General features: G+C 38.7%; 1 protein-coding gene across 3 annotated transcripts in view; it reads right to left on the reverse strand.

Moving 5' to 3' along the window:
- Positions 1 to 18,058, reverse strand: part of TTC39B (tetratricopeptide repeat domain 39B) — a 118,236-nt gene that overhangs the window by 4,843 nt on the left and 95,335 nt on the right. For all 3 annotated transcript variants that reach the window (XM_074994099.1, XM_074994101.1, XM_074994100.1), the window contains 8 exons: positions 17,934 to 18,042; positions 16,530 to 16,597; positions 16,376 to 16,435; positions 15,884 to 16,045; positions 14,703 to 14,794; positions 13,923 to 14,043; positions 12,565 to 12,676; positions 2,160 to 2,277 (listed from right to left, as the gene is read on the reverse strand). In XM_074994099.1, coding sequence (XP_074850200.1) covers positions 2,160 to 2,277; positions 12,565 to 12,676; positions 13,923 to 14,043; positions 14,703 to 14,794; positions 15,884 to 16,045; positions 16,376 to 16,435; positions 16,530 to 16,597; positions 17,934 to 18,042 — 842 coding nt within the window. The remainder of the gene's footprint in view (positions 1 to 2,159; positions 2,278 to 12,564; positions 12,677 to 13,922; positions 14,044 to 14,702; positions 14,795 to 15,883; positions 16,046 to 16,375; positions 16,436 to 16,529; positions 16,598 to 17,933; positions 18,043 to 18,058) is intronic.

Here is an 18,058-nt window from a genome sequence, read left to right on the forward strand (position 1 = left end):
TCCCCCACCCCCTCTGGGCAGGCATGTTTTAATGTAACACACCCACCAGTCTTATAGGTTGCTACTAGGCCAAAAGTCTTTCCAAACCCTCTGCAAAAGTTGGGGCCCACTTGAAGGTCCTGTTTGTTTGCTAGATTAGAAAGAAGGCCTAGAGTCAGATCAAGACCACCATTTTACACCAAACACCCTTTCTTGTCTCTCGGTCTCTGGAAAAAAACAACTTGAAGAAGTATAATAAAACCTTTCTACTAAGAGTGACCTTTTCCTGCAGTTTCCAAAGGGAAACTGTTACAAATTTTTTAATCTGTCTAGTCTAAAATCCTGATAGTGTGCCACCGACACTATCCCCAAAAGAGAATTTTAAGGACTTAAATTCCTTGAAATTGGCTACAAGCTAGAGACTATTCCAATATGCTTTACAGAATGTCTCACTACATCTGTCTGTATTCTGAGATATAGTAGCAGAAGGTCTGATGGGATGGAGAAAGGTGAGAGATATTAGAAGCATATCGAACATTCTTTCTTCTGACAGAAATATTATTAAGCATAATTTAAAAAATGATTTGGTCTTTATTAATTAGAACTGAACAACAAAGATATTTGTTTATTTCTGCAAGTTTATGTGGTTTTCAAAATAGCACTTCTATAGTATGTTAAACCCTGTGTGAAATCTCTCAATTCTACACACCTTCCTTGAGGAATTAAGTTTCATGCAGAAAATCCAAAGAGTTTTCCGAAAACGCAGAAGTGAGTCATATCCCCAAGTAGACCCTGGATTACAGGGTACCCATTATATAGCTTCAGCCAGTGTTCTGGAATGCCTTTTTGTGTGGGGCATTTGGACACTAGATCTGCATAAGAGGAGCCTTCATAGCTATTTCCTGGTCTATCTTCAACTGCCTTCTCCACACTGGCCTATTCAGGACAAACACAGAGTCCGCATCCATTCTGTAGAAAGGATGAAACAAATCAGAGTAGAGTTTAAATGGGGTTAAAGCCCCTGTGTACTCCCTGTACACCTGGGTGAATTTCATCCAGAGGGCTTTTAGCTGAGGTAATGAAGTAATTAATGTAGATAATCTGATATTCTGTTTTTGGATTTCTCATCTTTTTGGGTTATTATTTATACTACAATAGAGTCTACAGACACCTAACAAGAATTAGTGCCACGTGTCCTGGGTGCTGCACCAGCATGTACCAAAAAGACAGTCCCTTCACACCAAAGAACTTAAAATTTAATCTAATGATACACTCAAAAGGTGAAAGGAACAGACAAACAGTTGAACAAGTGAAAAAGCTAAAGGGTGTGAAGGAGTAGATGCAATAACAATAAAATGAGCCTATTATACATAATCAGAACTACTGGAGCCCAACCTGCGTTCCTTTGTGGAAAAAGCCTTCACTGTTTTAAAAGCCTATTTCTAGTCCACATATTTATTCTACTTTGATTGCATCTACGCTAGCCCCCTTCTTTGAAGTGGGCATGGTAATCAGCCTGAGCAGAGAATACTAATGAAGCGTTGCAATGAATATACAGCACCTCGTTAGGCTAATTCTTCTGCACAGGTACTTCAAAGTGCCTGCAGCTACACAGCATGCCAGTGCTTTGAAGTTTGCAACTTTGAAGTTGCCACGGGGAGAATTAGCCTAATCAGGTGCTGCATATTCACTGTAGCACTTCATTAGTATTCTCCAATCAGACTGATTACCATGCCCCCTTTGAAGAAGAGGGCTAGAGCAGACACAGCCTTTGAGTTCTATTGTTATGTGCAAATCAATGAATTTGCAGTTAGCCTGTAAGTATTTGGACTCAGTGGGTTAATTTAGCTATTGATGTAAATGAGTATAACTCCATTGGTTTGACTGGGGTTTTGTCTTCCTATACCAGGAAATAGAGAGATTTTGTAGATTAAGTTTTCTTAAATTTAAAGTGCTACCTCTTTCACTAGCAAAATTAAGCGTCCAATGTTTTCTTCATTTTACTAACACTAAGAATGTCAGTTTGATGATTATCTAAATAAATTTTCTTAATTTATCAATTAACATTCAACTTCTTAAAATTTATCAATTAACATTCAACTGCTAGCCATTAGTATTTTATTGATAACCATATATAAAGCTAAAATATTATGTTACTATATCTTTATTTTACTTTTTACCTTTGGATAACTTGATTGAAACACAGTTCAGCTTGCAAGAGTCTTCCTAGGTGTTTCAAACAAAGGCCTTTTAGTAACTGCAGCAAGCACAGGTCATCTATAAAATATTCAGTGCGACCTTAAGATAAAAACACAGGCACATTTCAGAGATACACATAGAAATGAAAAAAAAAAATTAAATGCTCAAGGTATTCAGGGGTATATTTTAACTTCAGAAGCTTTGCCTGTACAATTTTCCAGCATCACAAAAGCATACATAATCCTTCTGACAAATTTTGAATAGTGCCTACTGTGGAATTCAAAAGCAAATTCCAAGCATATCAATATACTGCTTGAAAATAAGAAATCAAAAGACAGTGGACATGATTCTGCACTGTCCTCCATGTTGTGAAGTCATTTAACCCTGTACAAACTAAATACAAATTTTTATCTAATCCAACTGTACGCTTTTTACACATACTTGATATGAGGTACAAAAATTGTCAAATCAGCCCCATGGTTAAACAATTGAAACTCTGCCCACACAGCAAGTTACTATGAAGGAAGCTCCCAGCTTCATGAGGGAGGAGGTGCGGGGCTGAGCTCCCACCTCCTGTGTGGATGAAAATCTGCTCATGTGCCACCCATCTTTGAAATCCCTCATTAACATGCCACCTCTGAAAGGAGGCGTGGTCTGGCTGAGGTCTAATCAATGTGTAGTAGAGAGGAAGAATTACTCTCATGTCCTGCTTACAATACTCCTGCTAATACATCCCAGAATGATTTTTCCTTTTTTTGCAAGTGTCACACTGCAGACTCATATTTAGCATTTTATCCACTATGACCCTCTGTAACCATTTGCATAGTACTCCTTCATAGACAATCGTTTCCTGTTTTATATGCATTCACCCTAATTGTTTCTTCGTAAGTGGACCACCTTGCATTTGCTGTTACTGAACGTCTCCCTATTTTTACTTCAAATCATTTCTCCAGTTTGTCCAGATAATTTTGAATGATAGTTTACGAGGTCATGCAAGAAAGTGCTAGAAAGCCTTACTAGTGTCAAGATATACCTCATCTACCACTTTCCCTTCCTGAAAAATTTGCTACCCTGTCAAAGAAAACTAGTAGGTCAGTTTGACTTGATTTGTTCTTGACAAATCCATGCTGACTGTTGCTTATTAGCTTGTAGATGTTTGCAATTTCATGGCCTGATTATTTGCTCCATTATATTTCTGCATGCAGAAATTAAACTGACTGGTCTGTAGTTCCCTGGGTTGTACTCATCTCTCCTTTTTTATAGATTGGCACTATATTTGCTCTTTTCCCTTCTTCTGGAATCACTCCGATTTTCAACGACTTTTCAAAAATAATAGTTAATGGCTCAGATATCTTCTGGGTCATTCTGGTGATTATTCTAGCATGCATTTAATCAAAACCTAGTGACTTGAAGACATCTAACTTGTTTAAGTAATTTTAACCTGTTTTTTCCCTATTTTTCCCTATTATCCTACCTCATTTTCACATTAAGTTAGATGTCTGTCACTAGTAACTGTTTTGGTGAAAACTGAAACATACTATTATTCCAAAAAACAGCATGCTATGCTAATCCACACCATAGGACTTCAAAGCTATGCCTACATGACTAGCGCTATTTTGGGATAAGAAGGTATCCCAAAATAGCTGCTTGTGTCTAAGCAGTATGCCCATTGTCTTGAAACAGTTTTCAAAATAAAGGGCACACTATTCTGGCATCCCTGTAAACCTAATCAATGAGTACAGGGATTCCTTGAATTATGGCTTTATTTTGGAATGCGTCAGTCAACAATCAGACAGCGACACATGCTGAAATAGCCTACTTTGAAATCTACTCAATATAAACTATGCAATTTGCATAGTGCAAATTGTGTAGCTTATTTCGAGCTCAGGGTGCTGTGTAGACATCGGCTAACTCTGCTGTAGCTGTGTCCACATGGGATGATAACTGTGTGGCAAGCTGGTATGTTGTAGGTTCACAATCTGGCTTGCTGTGCAGTAGTTCACCACACAGAAAATAATCTCCCACCATTCCAAATGTCTGGTGCACTTCTACCAGAGACAACAACAGGAATGTTTGTCTATTGGCTGCTATTGTTTTTTCCACCCTCTTTCTAGACCTTTAAGAAGGGTGAGAAAATACGGTAATTAAAATGCCCATTATTAGAGCTCCCAGTGGAAGAATATCATTAACAGAGTTCTAACAGTGAGTGACTTTAACAAAGAAGATTTATGCAGACATAGTGTTTGTGCTACAGGACCAAACATCACATGAAGGCGTTTTCTGAAATGTTTCAAGTAAAGTAATAACAAGTTCAATCCCCTTTCTAGTTGCCTTGGCTTATAGCATTTGTTGGCTGCTGGGAAGGAAAGGAAAGAAAACACACATATGGACAAACAGATGGCTGCACATACATTAACAACTCAGGAAGCAAAACACCCACTTTCAGCTCATCTTGTTTACAACTAATTAACAATTCTCTTAGGTTACATAATTTAAAAAAAATAGTCTGCCAAATAAAATTATACAAACATTTCTGAAAACATAGAAGACAAAGGCAACTTGCAATATTTTTCATTGCCTTTGGGATTTTTTTCTATCTACATTTAATATGATTAATTTTGTCCCTTATATAATGATGCAAAAGTCTGTGTTTTTCACTGGCAAGTAAGTAAGGTGAGGTGTGATGGTCTTTTTCATTTTTTGTAAAATTGATCAGGGATCATACGTCAATCAGATGGATGTCTTCTACAGGGACTGATTTCTTTCAGTACTGGTGGCATATATTGATAGCTGTCAGTCTTCACTGTTTTCTGTTTCAACATCAGTGCTCCTGAGACTTCCTCTCAGAGATAAGAACTAGTAAGTCAAATTGTACCATTGTAATGGCAATTGTAGATTACATGAAGCTAATGCTGATAGTATTTTAAATTACTGAAAAATTATGACTATATTATTTTCGTTTAGGAAACAATACATAGGAATGATAGTGCATTAGTAAAATGTCTTTGCAACCAATTCACAAATAATTTTTCCCTCAGTATGCTCCGTCTGGTGAATTTTAGTAAAGCTCTGTTGTGCAAACAGAACTACATGCAGATACCCAATTAAACTATTATATGTTCATGACGCAAAATACCCTAACACACCAACTGAGCTTTTATTGTGAAGAGGCACATTCTCTAATTCAGTCATGATGAGGGACACATCTTTTCTTTTAGCTTAGTGTCCTTGTCTGGGTAGTGAACAAAAGGACTGTATGAAAGAACTCACTGTATTAAACATCATTTTGTCTGCAAATGTCTGTTTTAAATATATCTGCATTTTGGTTGTATAGCGGCATGCTACTGAAAATAAATCACTTAAGAGCAGTGCAGGACTGATTTGGTAGAAGACGAGCATTTTGACAATGGATGAATGCTTAACAGTCTGTGTGTAAGCAAGTCAAAATGGCCAACTATATTTCCTAGATTTTATTATTTAAAAACATGCTTAGCAAGTTATCACTAAATTATATAAATGTAATAGTTATTAACTTTGTCACGCTACCAGATTCATGGAATGTATCACAACTGTCAACTATATGCAGAGAGCTGTAGTACCCACTGAAAGATTCAGGTGACTCCACAAATCAAACAATCCAGGCTACCGGTGTGATGTGCCTGCTTGCCCATCAGCCCATCTGTCTTTGGTCAGAGTGCTACTCAGAGCTGAATGCCTTTCACCTACGTCGCTTACTTCATAGATGTCTTAGGCTGAACCAAGGCAATGAGCAAAGGGTGTCATGCTAAGTGTTCCCAGGAGAAAGAGACTGAGGTGTAATATTATGAAATAAGCAACGCAGGTGGCAGTTTACTTGGATAGAAGGCTCAGTACAGGGAAAGAAAGACATTTGAAAATAATAAGAGGCATTTGAAAAAACACAAAAATTGGCAGGAAGACTCAAAAACAGGTGTTAAGACCTGAATGTCTTTTAAATCTTTAATTGTATATTTCAAGAGGGAGTGGGGGGGAGTCCCTTCTATACTAGCAAGCAGTCTATATTTCAAATGTGGGCAAGTCATAACTGGAGACATGACTCTGAATGACTTTGAGGAAGTAAAAATATTTGCTATGCTAAATCAGAAAAGTTTGTGATATAATTCCAAATTGTAGGGTTTTAAGTCAGCAAAAAAAAAAAAACTGAGAGCACAAAATCACAGAAAAATAGAGATGAAAGGGAGCTTAAGAAGTTGTCCTGTCCAGTCCCTTATGCTGAGGCAGAACCAAGTAAACCTAGACCATTCCTTGCCATATTCAGGGCTTTTTCATTGCCAGAACACTTTGGAACAGCATTCCAGCACCATTTTTCCGGAAGCCAGCTGTATGGCCGCATCCAAGCTGCATCTGGCTCTTTAAGAGCCATTTGCAGCTCTGGATGCAGCTGCCACAGCTGACTCCTTCTCCACTCCCTCTCCTCCCTGACATATGGCAAATGGGAGCTACATGGAGGAGGGAGCAAGGCAGCAGAGGTAGAGGGTGAGGTGGAGGGGCAGGGGGAAGTCTGGGGTTTAAGCCAGGAAAGGTGTTGCTCAGGAGCTGCACGGGGGAGGGGGTAATCTGTTGCAGGAGAGGGGATGGGTCTGCATGGTGGGGGGCAGCTCAGGAGCAAGTCTCAGGGGGGTTGGAGTGGCACCAGGGGGCAGCTTGGGAGCTGTGCAGGGGAGGTGAGCCACCGGGGAAGGGGGGGGCTGAGGGACCATGCATAGGGTAAGCCAATGGGGGGGCTGGGGCAGTGCAAGGGGGCAGCATGGGGTGATTTGGAACTCATGCCGGGGGTGGATTGGGCCCTGCACGGGAGGGTAGTTAAGCCATTGGGGGGGTGGCTTGGGCCCCACACGGGGAGGTTTGCCCCCCCCGGGCATGGTTAAGGTGCCAGGGAGCAGCTCATGCCCAGCGTGGGGTAATTTGGGCTTCACGAGGGGAGGCTGATTGGACCCCATGTGGGGGACAGTTACACCACTAGTGGGCTGCTTGGCCCCCCTGGGGGTGGTGGTTAATCCTCCCAGATGCACTTTGGGCCCCATGAGGGGTGGTTAAGTCACTGGGGGGTGGTTAAGCCACCAAGGGGCAGCTTGGGCCCCACATGGGGGGCTTAAGCTGATAAGGGAGCAGCTTGGGGCTTGAGTTCTGCCACCTTTTTTTTCTAGAAAAAAAGCACTGGCTGTATGCAATGATGTTGTAGCCATGCTAGTCCCAGATGCTGCAGAGACAAGGAGGGTGATGAAGTTTCTTTTATGGACCAACTTCTGCGGCCGAGAGACAGAAGTGTTTGAATTTATACAGAACTCTACTTCAGGTCTGGGAAATGCACTTAAGAGTGCCACAGCAAAATAAAAGGGGGAACCAGGGTGGGGTGGAGAGGAAAAAGGGGCTATCTGCCCTGTGGCCTGGTGATTTTAAAGGACCCAGGGCTCCCAGCTGCAGTAGCTCCAGCCCCTCTAAATTACTGCTGGAGCCCCAGGGGGCTTGTGGAACAGGCAGCACTGAAAAGCTGGTTGGGGGAAGCTAGAACCCAACCCTGCTCTTTCCAGGGGTCCAGAGCCAGGCCCCCCACCACCCTGACCAGGTGCCAGGTAATTCCATCGGAAGCCCTAGTGGAACAGAGGATTTAGCAGAAGGAGTTTAACACATATTTCAAGCAACCATTCAAGGTGAAGTGGCCTGTAAACCCCTCTTCGTCATAAGCCTTAGAGTAAGTGTATCCATTCGGCCCAAGAATGCTAACGTCCAGCAGGAAGTTATGATTTTAAGCCCCGGACCCTATACCTGAGGCACTGGTGGGAGGGGTTTATTCCCCCTCCCATGACGATAGCCCAGCTGGTCCAATAAAAGATTATCTCCCCTACCACGCCCCTCTATTCTAAACCATTCCTGACAAATGTTTGTCCAACCTCTTCTTATAAACTGCCAATGATGGGAATTATGTTGGAAGCCTATTTCAGTGTTTAACTGTTTGTAGTTCAAAAATTTTTCCTAATATCTAAACTAAATTTCCCATGCTCCAATTTAAGCCCATTGCTTCTTGTGTTACCTGCAGTGAACACAGAACAGAACCCAGTCTCTTTTAAATCAGCTCCTAACTTATTTGAATATTGTTATCACAAGCCCCCTTTGGTAAGTTTGGCATCCAGAAAAGGATACAATAAATACTCCAGTTGAGGGTTCACTACTACCAAGCAGAACAGAACAATTACCTTCTGCACCTTACATACTACACCCCAAAAAATACAACCTCAAATGATACAAGCCCTTTTTTGCAATTGTTTCATATGGTTGACTCATTCCATTTGTGATCTATTGAACTGCCAAGACCTTCTTCAGCAGTATTACCATTTAATTATTCCATGTTTTCTAATTGAGCATTTAATTTTTCCTTCCCAAGTGTTATACATTGCATTTATTTTTACTGAGTTTCATTTTATTGATTTCAAAGCAGTTCTGCAATTTGCCATAGTCATTTTGCATTCTAATACTGTTCCCCAAGGGGCTAGCAATCCTCCCACCTTGGTGTCATCTGCAAATTTTTGGACCTCACCTGTTCTTTGTGAGTTCTCAAAGATCGCTGCCATCACCACTGTAGTTGCTTGAGTTCCTTAAGTATCCTACAATGACTCTGCTCAGGCATACCTATATGAATACATTTAACTTATCCAAATATTCATTAACCCGTTCTTTCCCTGTGCTAGCTTGCAGTCCTTCCCTTTGCTGTTAATATTAATTGTATTCAATGTCTGGTCACTGTTAACCCTTTTAGAAAAGACTGAAGCAAAACAGGCATTAAACACCTCTGCCTTATTTATCATCTCTTATCATCATTCCTTTCCCACTGAGAAGACAACCTATGTTTTCTTTCTTTTGCTCTCAATGTATTTAAAGAATCTCTTCTTACTGCTTTTTATGTTTCTTGCTAAGTATTACTCACTTTGGGCCTTAGTCCCTCTCATTTTGTCCTTATATGCATGTGCTATTCATTTGTACTCTTCTTTAGCAATTTGTGTTTCCACTTTTTGTGGGATTTCTGTTGTATTTTCACATCACTAATGAACCCCTGATGAAACCATATTTTATCCTGTTTCTCCTTTCTATTGGGAGAGGTTACACTTTTACATTTACTATTTCCTCTTCTAGAAACTGCCAGTTGTTCTAAACTCCTTTATCCCTTAGATTTTCTTCCCATGGAACCTTAGGTAACAGTTCTCTGAGTTTGTTAAAGTCTGCTTTTTGAAGAATGTTGTCCTTATTTCTGCTGCTGTCAGTTCTTCCTTCCCTTAGAATCCTGAAATCTAAGGCCTTCCACGATTGAATATGCAGCTATGGTGATGGGCACTTCCTCCACTCCATTAGTGTTATAAATAACAAGCAGTCCTGTGGTACCTTAGAGGCTAACAAATTTATTAGATCATGCTCTTTCATGAGTAAAACCCACTTCTTTGGATGCAAAAAATGGGGAGTTATTTTGTTGAAAATAGAGTGCGATATTTAGGGAAGTAAAATCAACTTTAATGCAGAAAGTCAATGATTTATTTTGGTTAAACTCAACGACACAAGGGCATTTTTAGCTTTGCTTTATCTGAAATATACAATTTTTTAAAGATGGGGTAGTGTATTTTCCCTTAATATTGGTTAATATTGCAGATAGATTTTGTTTGGATGTCTTTTTTCAATTAGTGATTAAAATTTCACAAAAGAGGTAATATAATTTCCATTAATATTGATAACATTATTTGGATTATCATGAGACTGTGGTTTCACATGCTGACTACTTACCTCTTTGTTTTAATTTACTACTCAGGATATTCCACTCCTTCCATTTCCTGCTTTCAGACTGTTTTGCCATCTCTCCCTGGTTCTTACCTGTAGCTCAGAGTTCAAAGGACTGTTATAGTTCTACAAGTAAACTTCTTCAGGATTGGGCATCAGTTTTTTTGGCTGCTTTATTAAAGCCTTGGCCTGGCGGTAATTTTTTGCATTGAGGTGGAGGTATTTTGGCTTTTTTTTCTTTTTTTTTTTTAAAGTAGGGGATTTTATTACTAGCAGCAATTACATATGGGCTTATACCATAACTGAGGATTCTGAACATTTCTGAACTCACAGGCTACATCTGCACTACAGAGATCTTTCAAGAGAAGTCCTTCCAGAAGATCTCCTCTGACAGAATTTCTTTGAAAAGAGTGCATCCACACACAAAGAAAGCAAATCAAAAGAGTGATCTGCTCTTTTGAAAAAGAGTCCACACAACCCCCAGTCTTTCAAAAGAATGGGCCAGATGTCAAAAAAATTAGGCACCATGAGGACTGTTCTTTCGGGAAAAAAAAAAAGCCCAGGGAGTGTCTACAAACATTTTCTTTCAAAAGAAAGCATTCTTCCTGAAATGGGAGTGGAAGACACTTTTGAAAGGAGCATCACAGTCTTTCCATTTAATTTTGAAAGAATACTTTTTGTGTGTACACGGTCCGCTGGATATTTCGAAAGAGTCCCTTGTTTCAAAAAATATTTTGAAAGAACTCGCTAGTATAGACGCAGCCTGAGGGTTTTAAGGTCCAGGTCCAAATCTGGTGACCTCATATCTGTGTCTAATATTATTCTCAGTTAGCACTTCTACTGTGCTTTGTATTTTCAAAACACTATGTACACATTGGCCAATGATATATTATTTAATCAGACATTTTTAATGTGACTGGGGGGAAATTTCTATTAAAAATGATTGGGGAAAGGGTGGATAAAATCTTGGTATTAAAGAATGATTTTTTTAAAGAAATAGAACATTAAGGGAGAAATAAAATAAACTTTATTTCTTTGAGTAGCTAAGGTTCATAAGAAAACTGCTTTGAAATAATTACACTCTCGGTACAATTCATTTTAATATAAGAACTCAGAGAGGTGTACTGCTGAGGCAAAACAGCAATGGGTGAAGCTGTGTTGGTGGCCTAATGGGCTGAAGAGTCCATCTGAGGAAACATGAGTAAGGGAAAGTGAGTACAGCCATTAACTTTTGAGTACATGTGTTATTTTTATATGCTTTCCCCATCTTTTTAATGATTTTTAATTTATGAAGCAGCTATTTGCATTTTAAAGTATTTATTTTGAATATTCACACTTCCAAGAGCCAAAAACTGTCTCTATACTCAGTAGCTAAATTTTAATCTCCTTTAGTACTCATTGCAATGCTACTATTTTTAGCTTTCTTGCTGGCATGGTAAGTAACTCTGTTGATATTGCCATGTCATTTAGTATTAATCAAATTTCACTCACTAGCTGTGAATGTCCTCCGCAATGCAGTTACATTATGGAAGAATATGTCTTGAGTATGAGTTAAATATTTCTAGATTTTTCTAGGAAGCTCAATTTGGTTTCTTTCCTAGAAATCAGAAATAAGAACATAAGAACTGCCGTACTGGGTCAGATCAAAAGTCTGTCTATCCCAGATGACTTCATACAGTGGTCAATGCCAAATGCCCCAGAGGGAATGAACTGAACAAGTAATCATCAGGTGATTTTTTTCCCTGTTGCCAATTCCCAGACAGAGATTAGAGACACCATTCTTGACCATCCTGGCTAATAGTCACTGATGAATCTATACCCCATGAACTTATCCAGTTCCTTTTTGAACCCTGTTATAATTTTGGCCTTCATAACATCTTCTGACAAAGAATTCCACAGGTTGACTATGTGTAGAGTGAAAAAATACTTTTTGTTTAAAACACATTACCTATTAAATTTCTCTCTCTCTCTGGGACTCACCAACATCTTACCAAAACATACAGTTTTCCATACTCTCCTTTTGGATCCTACATGATTTTAGAAGTACGAGTAAGTTTGCCATGGGATCTTTAAAGATATTGCCCTGAACCATAATTACAGACAGTCGATCTTCCAGAGTTCAATTTAGCTTGGGTCGGGATGTGCTAAAATCGAACTCATAGGGCACCCACATAGACCGCAATACTCCTCACTGTCATGAGTAAAAGAAAGATACACACATTTCCTAGAGCTGGAAGGAACCTTGGGAGGTCATCTAGTCCAGTCCCCTGCCCTCTTGGCAGGACCAAGCACCACCCCCAATGTTTATTTGCCCCAATCCCTAAATGGCCACCTCAAGGATTGAACTCACAACCTTAGGTTTAGCAGACCAATGCTCAAACCACTGACGGGAGAGTTTTTCCTGTAGAGATCTCTTAGTGGGGCCACACTGAGAATTCAATTTCAGGTACATTCACTCCAGCTACTCAATTCTCATAGCTGGAGTTTCATATCATAGGTCGAATTTCTTTTGTGGTATAGACCTGCCCTGAAATGGCAAGGTTTCTGGATAGCTTTTTTACTTTCTCCTTCTAAATGGCTACTTACTAGTTTGATTCTGTAAAGTAGTTTCTTCTTTCTCAATTGTTACCAGTAAACTTTCTGTGAGGTCAGCCCTTTTGCCTACAATTGCAAATCCATTCCAGACATACATCATTTCCTGCCAAAAAGAAACAAGAACAAAGCCCTGGATCAATATTTACATTTAACCTACAGTATAGTTTAGATGATGGCTACTAAGGTCTATTTCAACACGCACACACACATTTATATATACATCTGTATATAAAAATTAGGGCTGGGGGGAGGGGGAGAGAGAGAAAGTTTCTAAAGTTAGTAAATGCCAGAATTAAGGTTGCCTGGCTACCTTGTAAATATGGAAAAAATAGTATGTGATCATGTAATTAAAGACTTCATTATAATACATATGCCAAAGAAAGGTGAACTAAAGTTGCACAGGCAATGTTAATTCTGGCATTTCCTAAGTCATGCGTGCTTGATGTTGCAACCTTAAAAAATGTTATTTTAACATAATTTATGTGTACAGTTCCCTGGATTTTTTAAAGAGCAAACTACAAATCCAGAAATTCCATCACTTGAACATCCACAGGATTCATTATGCAGATTTCCACTCAATCTAGTCCTTGTTCCTTCTGTTTTTAAATCGGACAGCTTCCTGCTCCACAGTGAGCAGGTATCAGCAGAGGGTCACTGAGAGTGAGTGTCTGTGTTCTCAGTTCCAGTGATCTCCCTGCTGTTATACACAGAAGCTGTGAGGGGCTAGAACATGCCCACTGAGGGTAGAATCTTCAGAGATTTTAGCTGCTGAACAATAAGAAGTCACTACTGAGCATGGCAAAACAGGCAGAGGATAGCAAGGGTAATGATACAATGGACGTGAAGACAGATGAAGGCTTCAGCAGACAGGAGACTCCCAGTCATCATGGATTCTATGCCATTGGACCTCAGCCTTCTATCCATCACTAACTGTGTTGTGGTAGCAGCACAACAGTCCCCTCACATTAACAGAAGTCATGCACAGGCATATTCCTCTGCATATTACCCTCTTTACCAACAGACTCACAAACAGGAGGGTGACATGAAGATGTCCTACTTATTACTGCGTGACCACCAAGACTGAGCATATTTGAACTGAGAGTTTTTCAAAGGGTTATAATTTGCTCGATTTGTGATGGATTTTCAGATGGATGGCAACAGCCAGTTCCATTGCAAAATCTGAAGTTCTTCCAAATCATAATGGTGCTAAAGCTTTGCAAGAGAATAGGTAACCAGAATTATTTTTTAACATTGCCAAACAATATATTAGTTGTTTGTTCAGTTTCTTATTCAATATAAATACTGATTCTGTTACTTAAACCGCGCTGGAAGAAGGCAGCTTTCAATACCAGGGCAGGTAGCATGAGCTTCACTGGCTGAGCACCAGTATAGCGTCGAGCTTTCCTCACTGCTAACTTTTCTGTTGGGATAGATTTTCCTGCAATTCTTTGTCTTAGACTATCCACTTGTCTGTACAGGAAAAAACAGACAATAAACAAAGTAATAACAACATGCTTATTTATAAAAGAAACACTCCAGGGCAAGACATGAAGTAGTTACTATGCCAAAGATCTCTTGTTTTCTTGGCCTTTGACCAATGGTTTCCAACCAACAAGCAGGATTAGTATGCTAAAAGCCTCTCAGCTAGAAACCAACATCAAAAAAAGTAAAAAACATATAAATTAAACGATGTGAAACATACATAGATTCAAAGGCAAAAATAAGAGTGATACTCACTTCACTTCTTCATCTTTATTTTGTCTTTAATTCTTTTTACTAGATTTGATGACCCTTGTATTAAAAGTTATCAGCTTTAAATGTTACACCAAGTTTAACACAACTACAGATGCCAGGTAACTGCTAATATCATCCCACTTAAGCAGCTGTTACTGGTCTTCATTTTAATTGAGAAAAATCAATTCCTCAAAAGATGTTCCAATTAAATTAATTTTCCAAATAAAAACATCTTGATTAAGCTCATATAATACAGTAGCCCAGAGCTTCAGCCTTTTGTCACTGGTTTTCCATACCTTAACAATGAGCACCCATGAGGGATCACAGTATTACATTCAGTGCTGCAATTTATGCCTAGATGTAGTAACCATTTTGGTAAGAATATAAAAGCTTACCTGAACAATGATACAATATCCTCTCCAGTTGTTTTCACATCCTCATCTGGAAGCATACACAAAATTGCGGCTTTCTGGAATACATATATTGCCTACCCAAAACAAACAAATCCCACCCCAAACATTATATTAGTAGATGATTAAAATACTGGATCAGAGCACTAGTTTATCAAGTGGCACATCCTTCTTTCAGTAGTGAGGTAGGTGACCAATTGGAAATTGCACCTTCTCCCCCAGCTGTCTGTTTTCTTTTGATTAACACCAAATTTCATTTTCATCAAATTAATCAACTATTAGCACTAACAAATTAAAATATTTTGGGGTTTTTTTCTTCAAAATATGTAGATTAATTTATGTAAACTCATAACTTAAAGAGAGAAGCCTCACTGCAGAGATGACAGATCAGCCTATTCCATAGTTTAGGGGTGTATAATTAAAGGTATTTATTAGGCTCATCTCTAAACATACCATCATGAACACATATCCTAGCAGGTTGTTTGTCTAAGGAACTTCACTGGAAAGTAAGTGGAATCTGCAATGAAACTTGTGGAAATTCCTAAGTCTCCTATTCACTTTCGAAGTATGAAATTTGTAAGCTTCACTCTAGTTTCAACTGAATATAGTATTCTCAAATTTTCTTGACAAAGGCAAGAAACTCCCCCCCCCAAGAATAGTAACTAATTTTGACAAAAAGATAAAAGATGTATGCCTAAGTGCTATCTACACTTTGGCTTCACTTTTCATATTGAGGTGTCTATTTTCAAGGAAGGGGTAAGAGACTTTTTTTTAAGTTAACTGAAGGTGAGTAGCTCTTTGAATGGTACTGTTTGGTTAATGTTTTAGGAAGTTTTAAAATAACAGTTTAATCAACTAAATTTTGTTTCCAAATATTAGATCTTGATTGAAATAATCCAGTCAACTTTGTTTTTCCCTCTTTCCTCCTTTCTAGTTTTTGGACTCTCGTGAACATCTCAATTTTTGAGGGTGTCAAAATTCACAAACTCATTGCTTGTTTTTTATTTTAAATTTGAGAGCAAAATTCAGCCAGAGACTGAACCTATGATTTCTGAGGCCAGTATTTTTTTTGTACTAAGGCTGGGCTCATTGCTGAAACTGAAATGCACCCTTTAACTATGGAATAGCTACTGCCATATCATAATAATGTCCACCTGCCCATTTACCTTAGACCACCTGCTCTCTTTGCAGAGCAGGTCTGCATACCGATATGCTTGAAGCCAGTTCTGCTGGAATGAGTAGCACCACATGAGTTCCCAGTAACAGAGGTGATGAATCTGTTTCCACTCTTGTTGAGCAGCAATGCATTCTTGGAATTTTGACTGTGCCTACAGTTCATTTCAGTAAAATAGAATAATGAGTGAGGGAAATGATAACCTTATTAATTACAACACAACATGAGAAATCTGGCTGCTTAACTAACTCATAAGCCAAATCCTCTCCCCTGAATCTTGGGCACATAAATGGGATAAGTACTGGAAAACCTCACTAAGGCAAGGGGGAAAAAAAAGAGTCGATCACTCAGACTGTGAAACATTTCAATTAAAATTGATGAGACTATTCAGTTGAGTTAAGAAAGCAATGAGTTTGCCCCAAAGTCTTACACAGTACACAAATATAGAACTATGATAATAATAAATGAATGAAACTTAATTTACCTTTTCAAAATTTCCTTTCAGTATATCTATTCTGGCATCATAAAATAAAATGATGCAACCCTTGTGAAGAAAAGAAAAAGCAAATAAATAATCACTACTTTAATCATGGAAGCATTTTTTCCTTGTTTTTGTAAAATATAGCAACAGTACACACATTTGGAAACTTCTGGAGGTAGGGTTCAAGAAGAGTCTCTGCTTCCTGAAGGTTGGCTTCCCCTGTACCTACAATCATAACAAAAAAACCTCACTCTCACCAGAACAAAACAGACTTTAACAGATTAATCTCCAAATTACATTACAGGTTGACTAGAAGATTAGTGAACTGTCTTCTGCCATATAAAGGGAAACTTTATTGTTTCATTAGAAACAAAATTATATTATGGAATCTTTAATATCATTTAGAGTAATAAATATCCATGATACATATCAAGCAGAGTAAACAACCATAGTTAAAATGAATTTCTTCATTTTTAGAAGTCAAACTACAATCCTAGTTTAATCTTGTCAGAAAATTAGGAAAAACTTCCTCACTCCCTTCACTTCCTAATTTTCATCTCAATAGAGAACACCAGATGACACTGGAGGAGAGGAGGGGAAGAGGGAATGAAATCCTTCTAAAATTCCTGACAAGCCGAAAAAAGGGGAGTGGGAGGAGGAATATTAAAAGATTTAAACTAAAAAATACATTAATTAAATTAATTAAAAACACAAATTAAAAAGACAGAAATACACATCAGGAACACATGTAAACCTAAAAGTGACTTTAAGCCCAAGGAAACTGAGCAATTTTATAAGTGTCTAAACTTCTGAGGGTTTCATATCAGAGACATTCCTGACCTTCTAACTAGAGGTACTATCCCAAATTCCCTGCATATGGCCTCACCCGGCCCTGCATTTTGGTTCAGCATCTGGTTTGTATGTCCCAGAAGTCTCTGTAAAATGTGTGTTTGACAGGTATGGGCTCAAAGGTATGAAAAAAGAAAAAGAAAATGTTTCTTTGAATTTATTTGTATCAATCCCTCCTGTCTCCACCCTTTAGATCTCGGAAGACCCATAGACAGACAACTGTACATGTACTTGTGTGTACACACACATACAGAAAAGGTAAAAGGATAAATAAATGTTTAATTGAGGAGTACACATTTGTTTCTTTGGTTATTTTTCAATATTTTCAGCATTAAAACATGTAAGCTGTGTCTACACACGCCACTTCCTCTGAAAGCGGCATGGTAATGAGCAGCCCAGAAGATGCTAATGAAGTGCGGATATAAATTTCCCATGCCTCATTAGCAAAAGGCCATGTGATCTGGAGTCCGGAAGAAGCTCTTCTGGACTCCAAAATAGTTGCATAGATGCGTGGCCCACGGGGATCTCCCTGAAGCAAATCCTCCTTCTACAAGCCCCGTCTTCCTCCAAATGGCAGGAAGTGGCATGCGTAGATGCGGCTATAATGTCTTAATACAAATTTAATACTTCCTATATTCCAGTTTTTTTCTAAACAGTGAGTCAACTGAAGTTTCACAATGTCACATAATCCAGGAACTACATTCCTTCTTACCAAGGATTAAAGAGACGTAAGTGTGATATACCAGCAGGGTGAAAGTACACAGTATGGCCCTCAAACTGGTACCAGAAGCACCTTCCCGTAGCTGATGGAGGCCCAAGTTCTACAGGAATCACAAT

Source organism: Carettochelys insculpta, chromosome 5 (assembly GCF_033958435.1).
Source record: "Carettochelys insculpta isolate YL-2023 chromosome 5, ASM3395843v1, whole genome shotgun sequence".
In the NCBI taxonomy this organism is placed as follows: Eukaryota; Metazoa; Chordata; order Testudines; family Carettochelyidae; genus Carettochelys; species Carettochelys insculpta.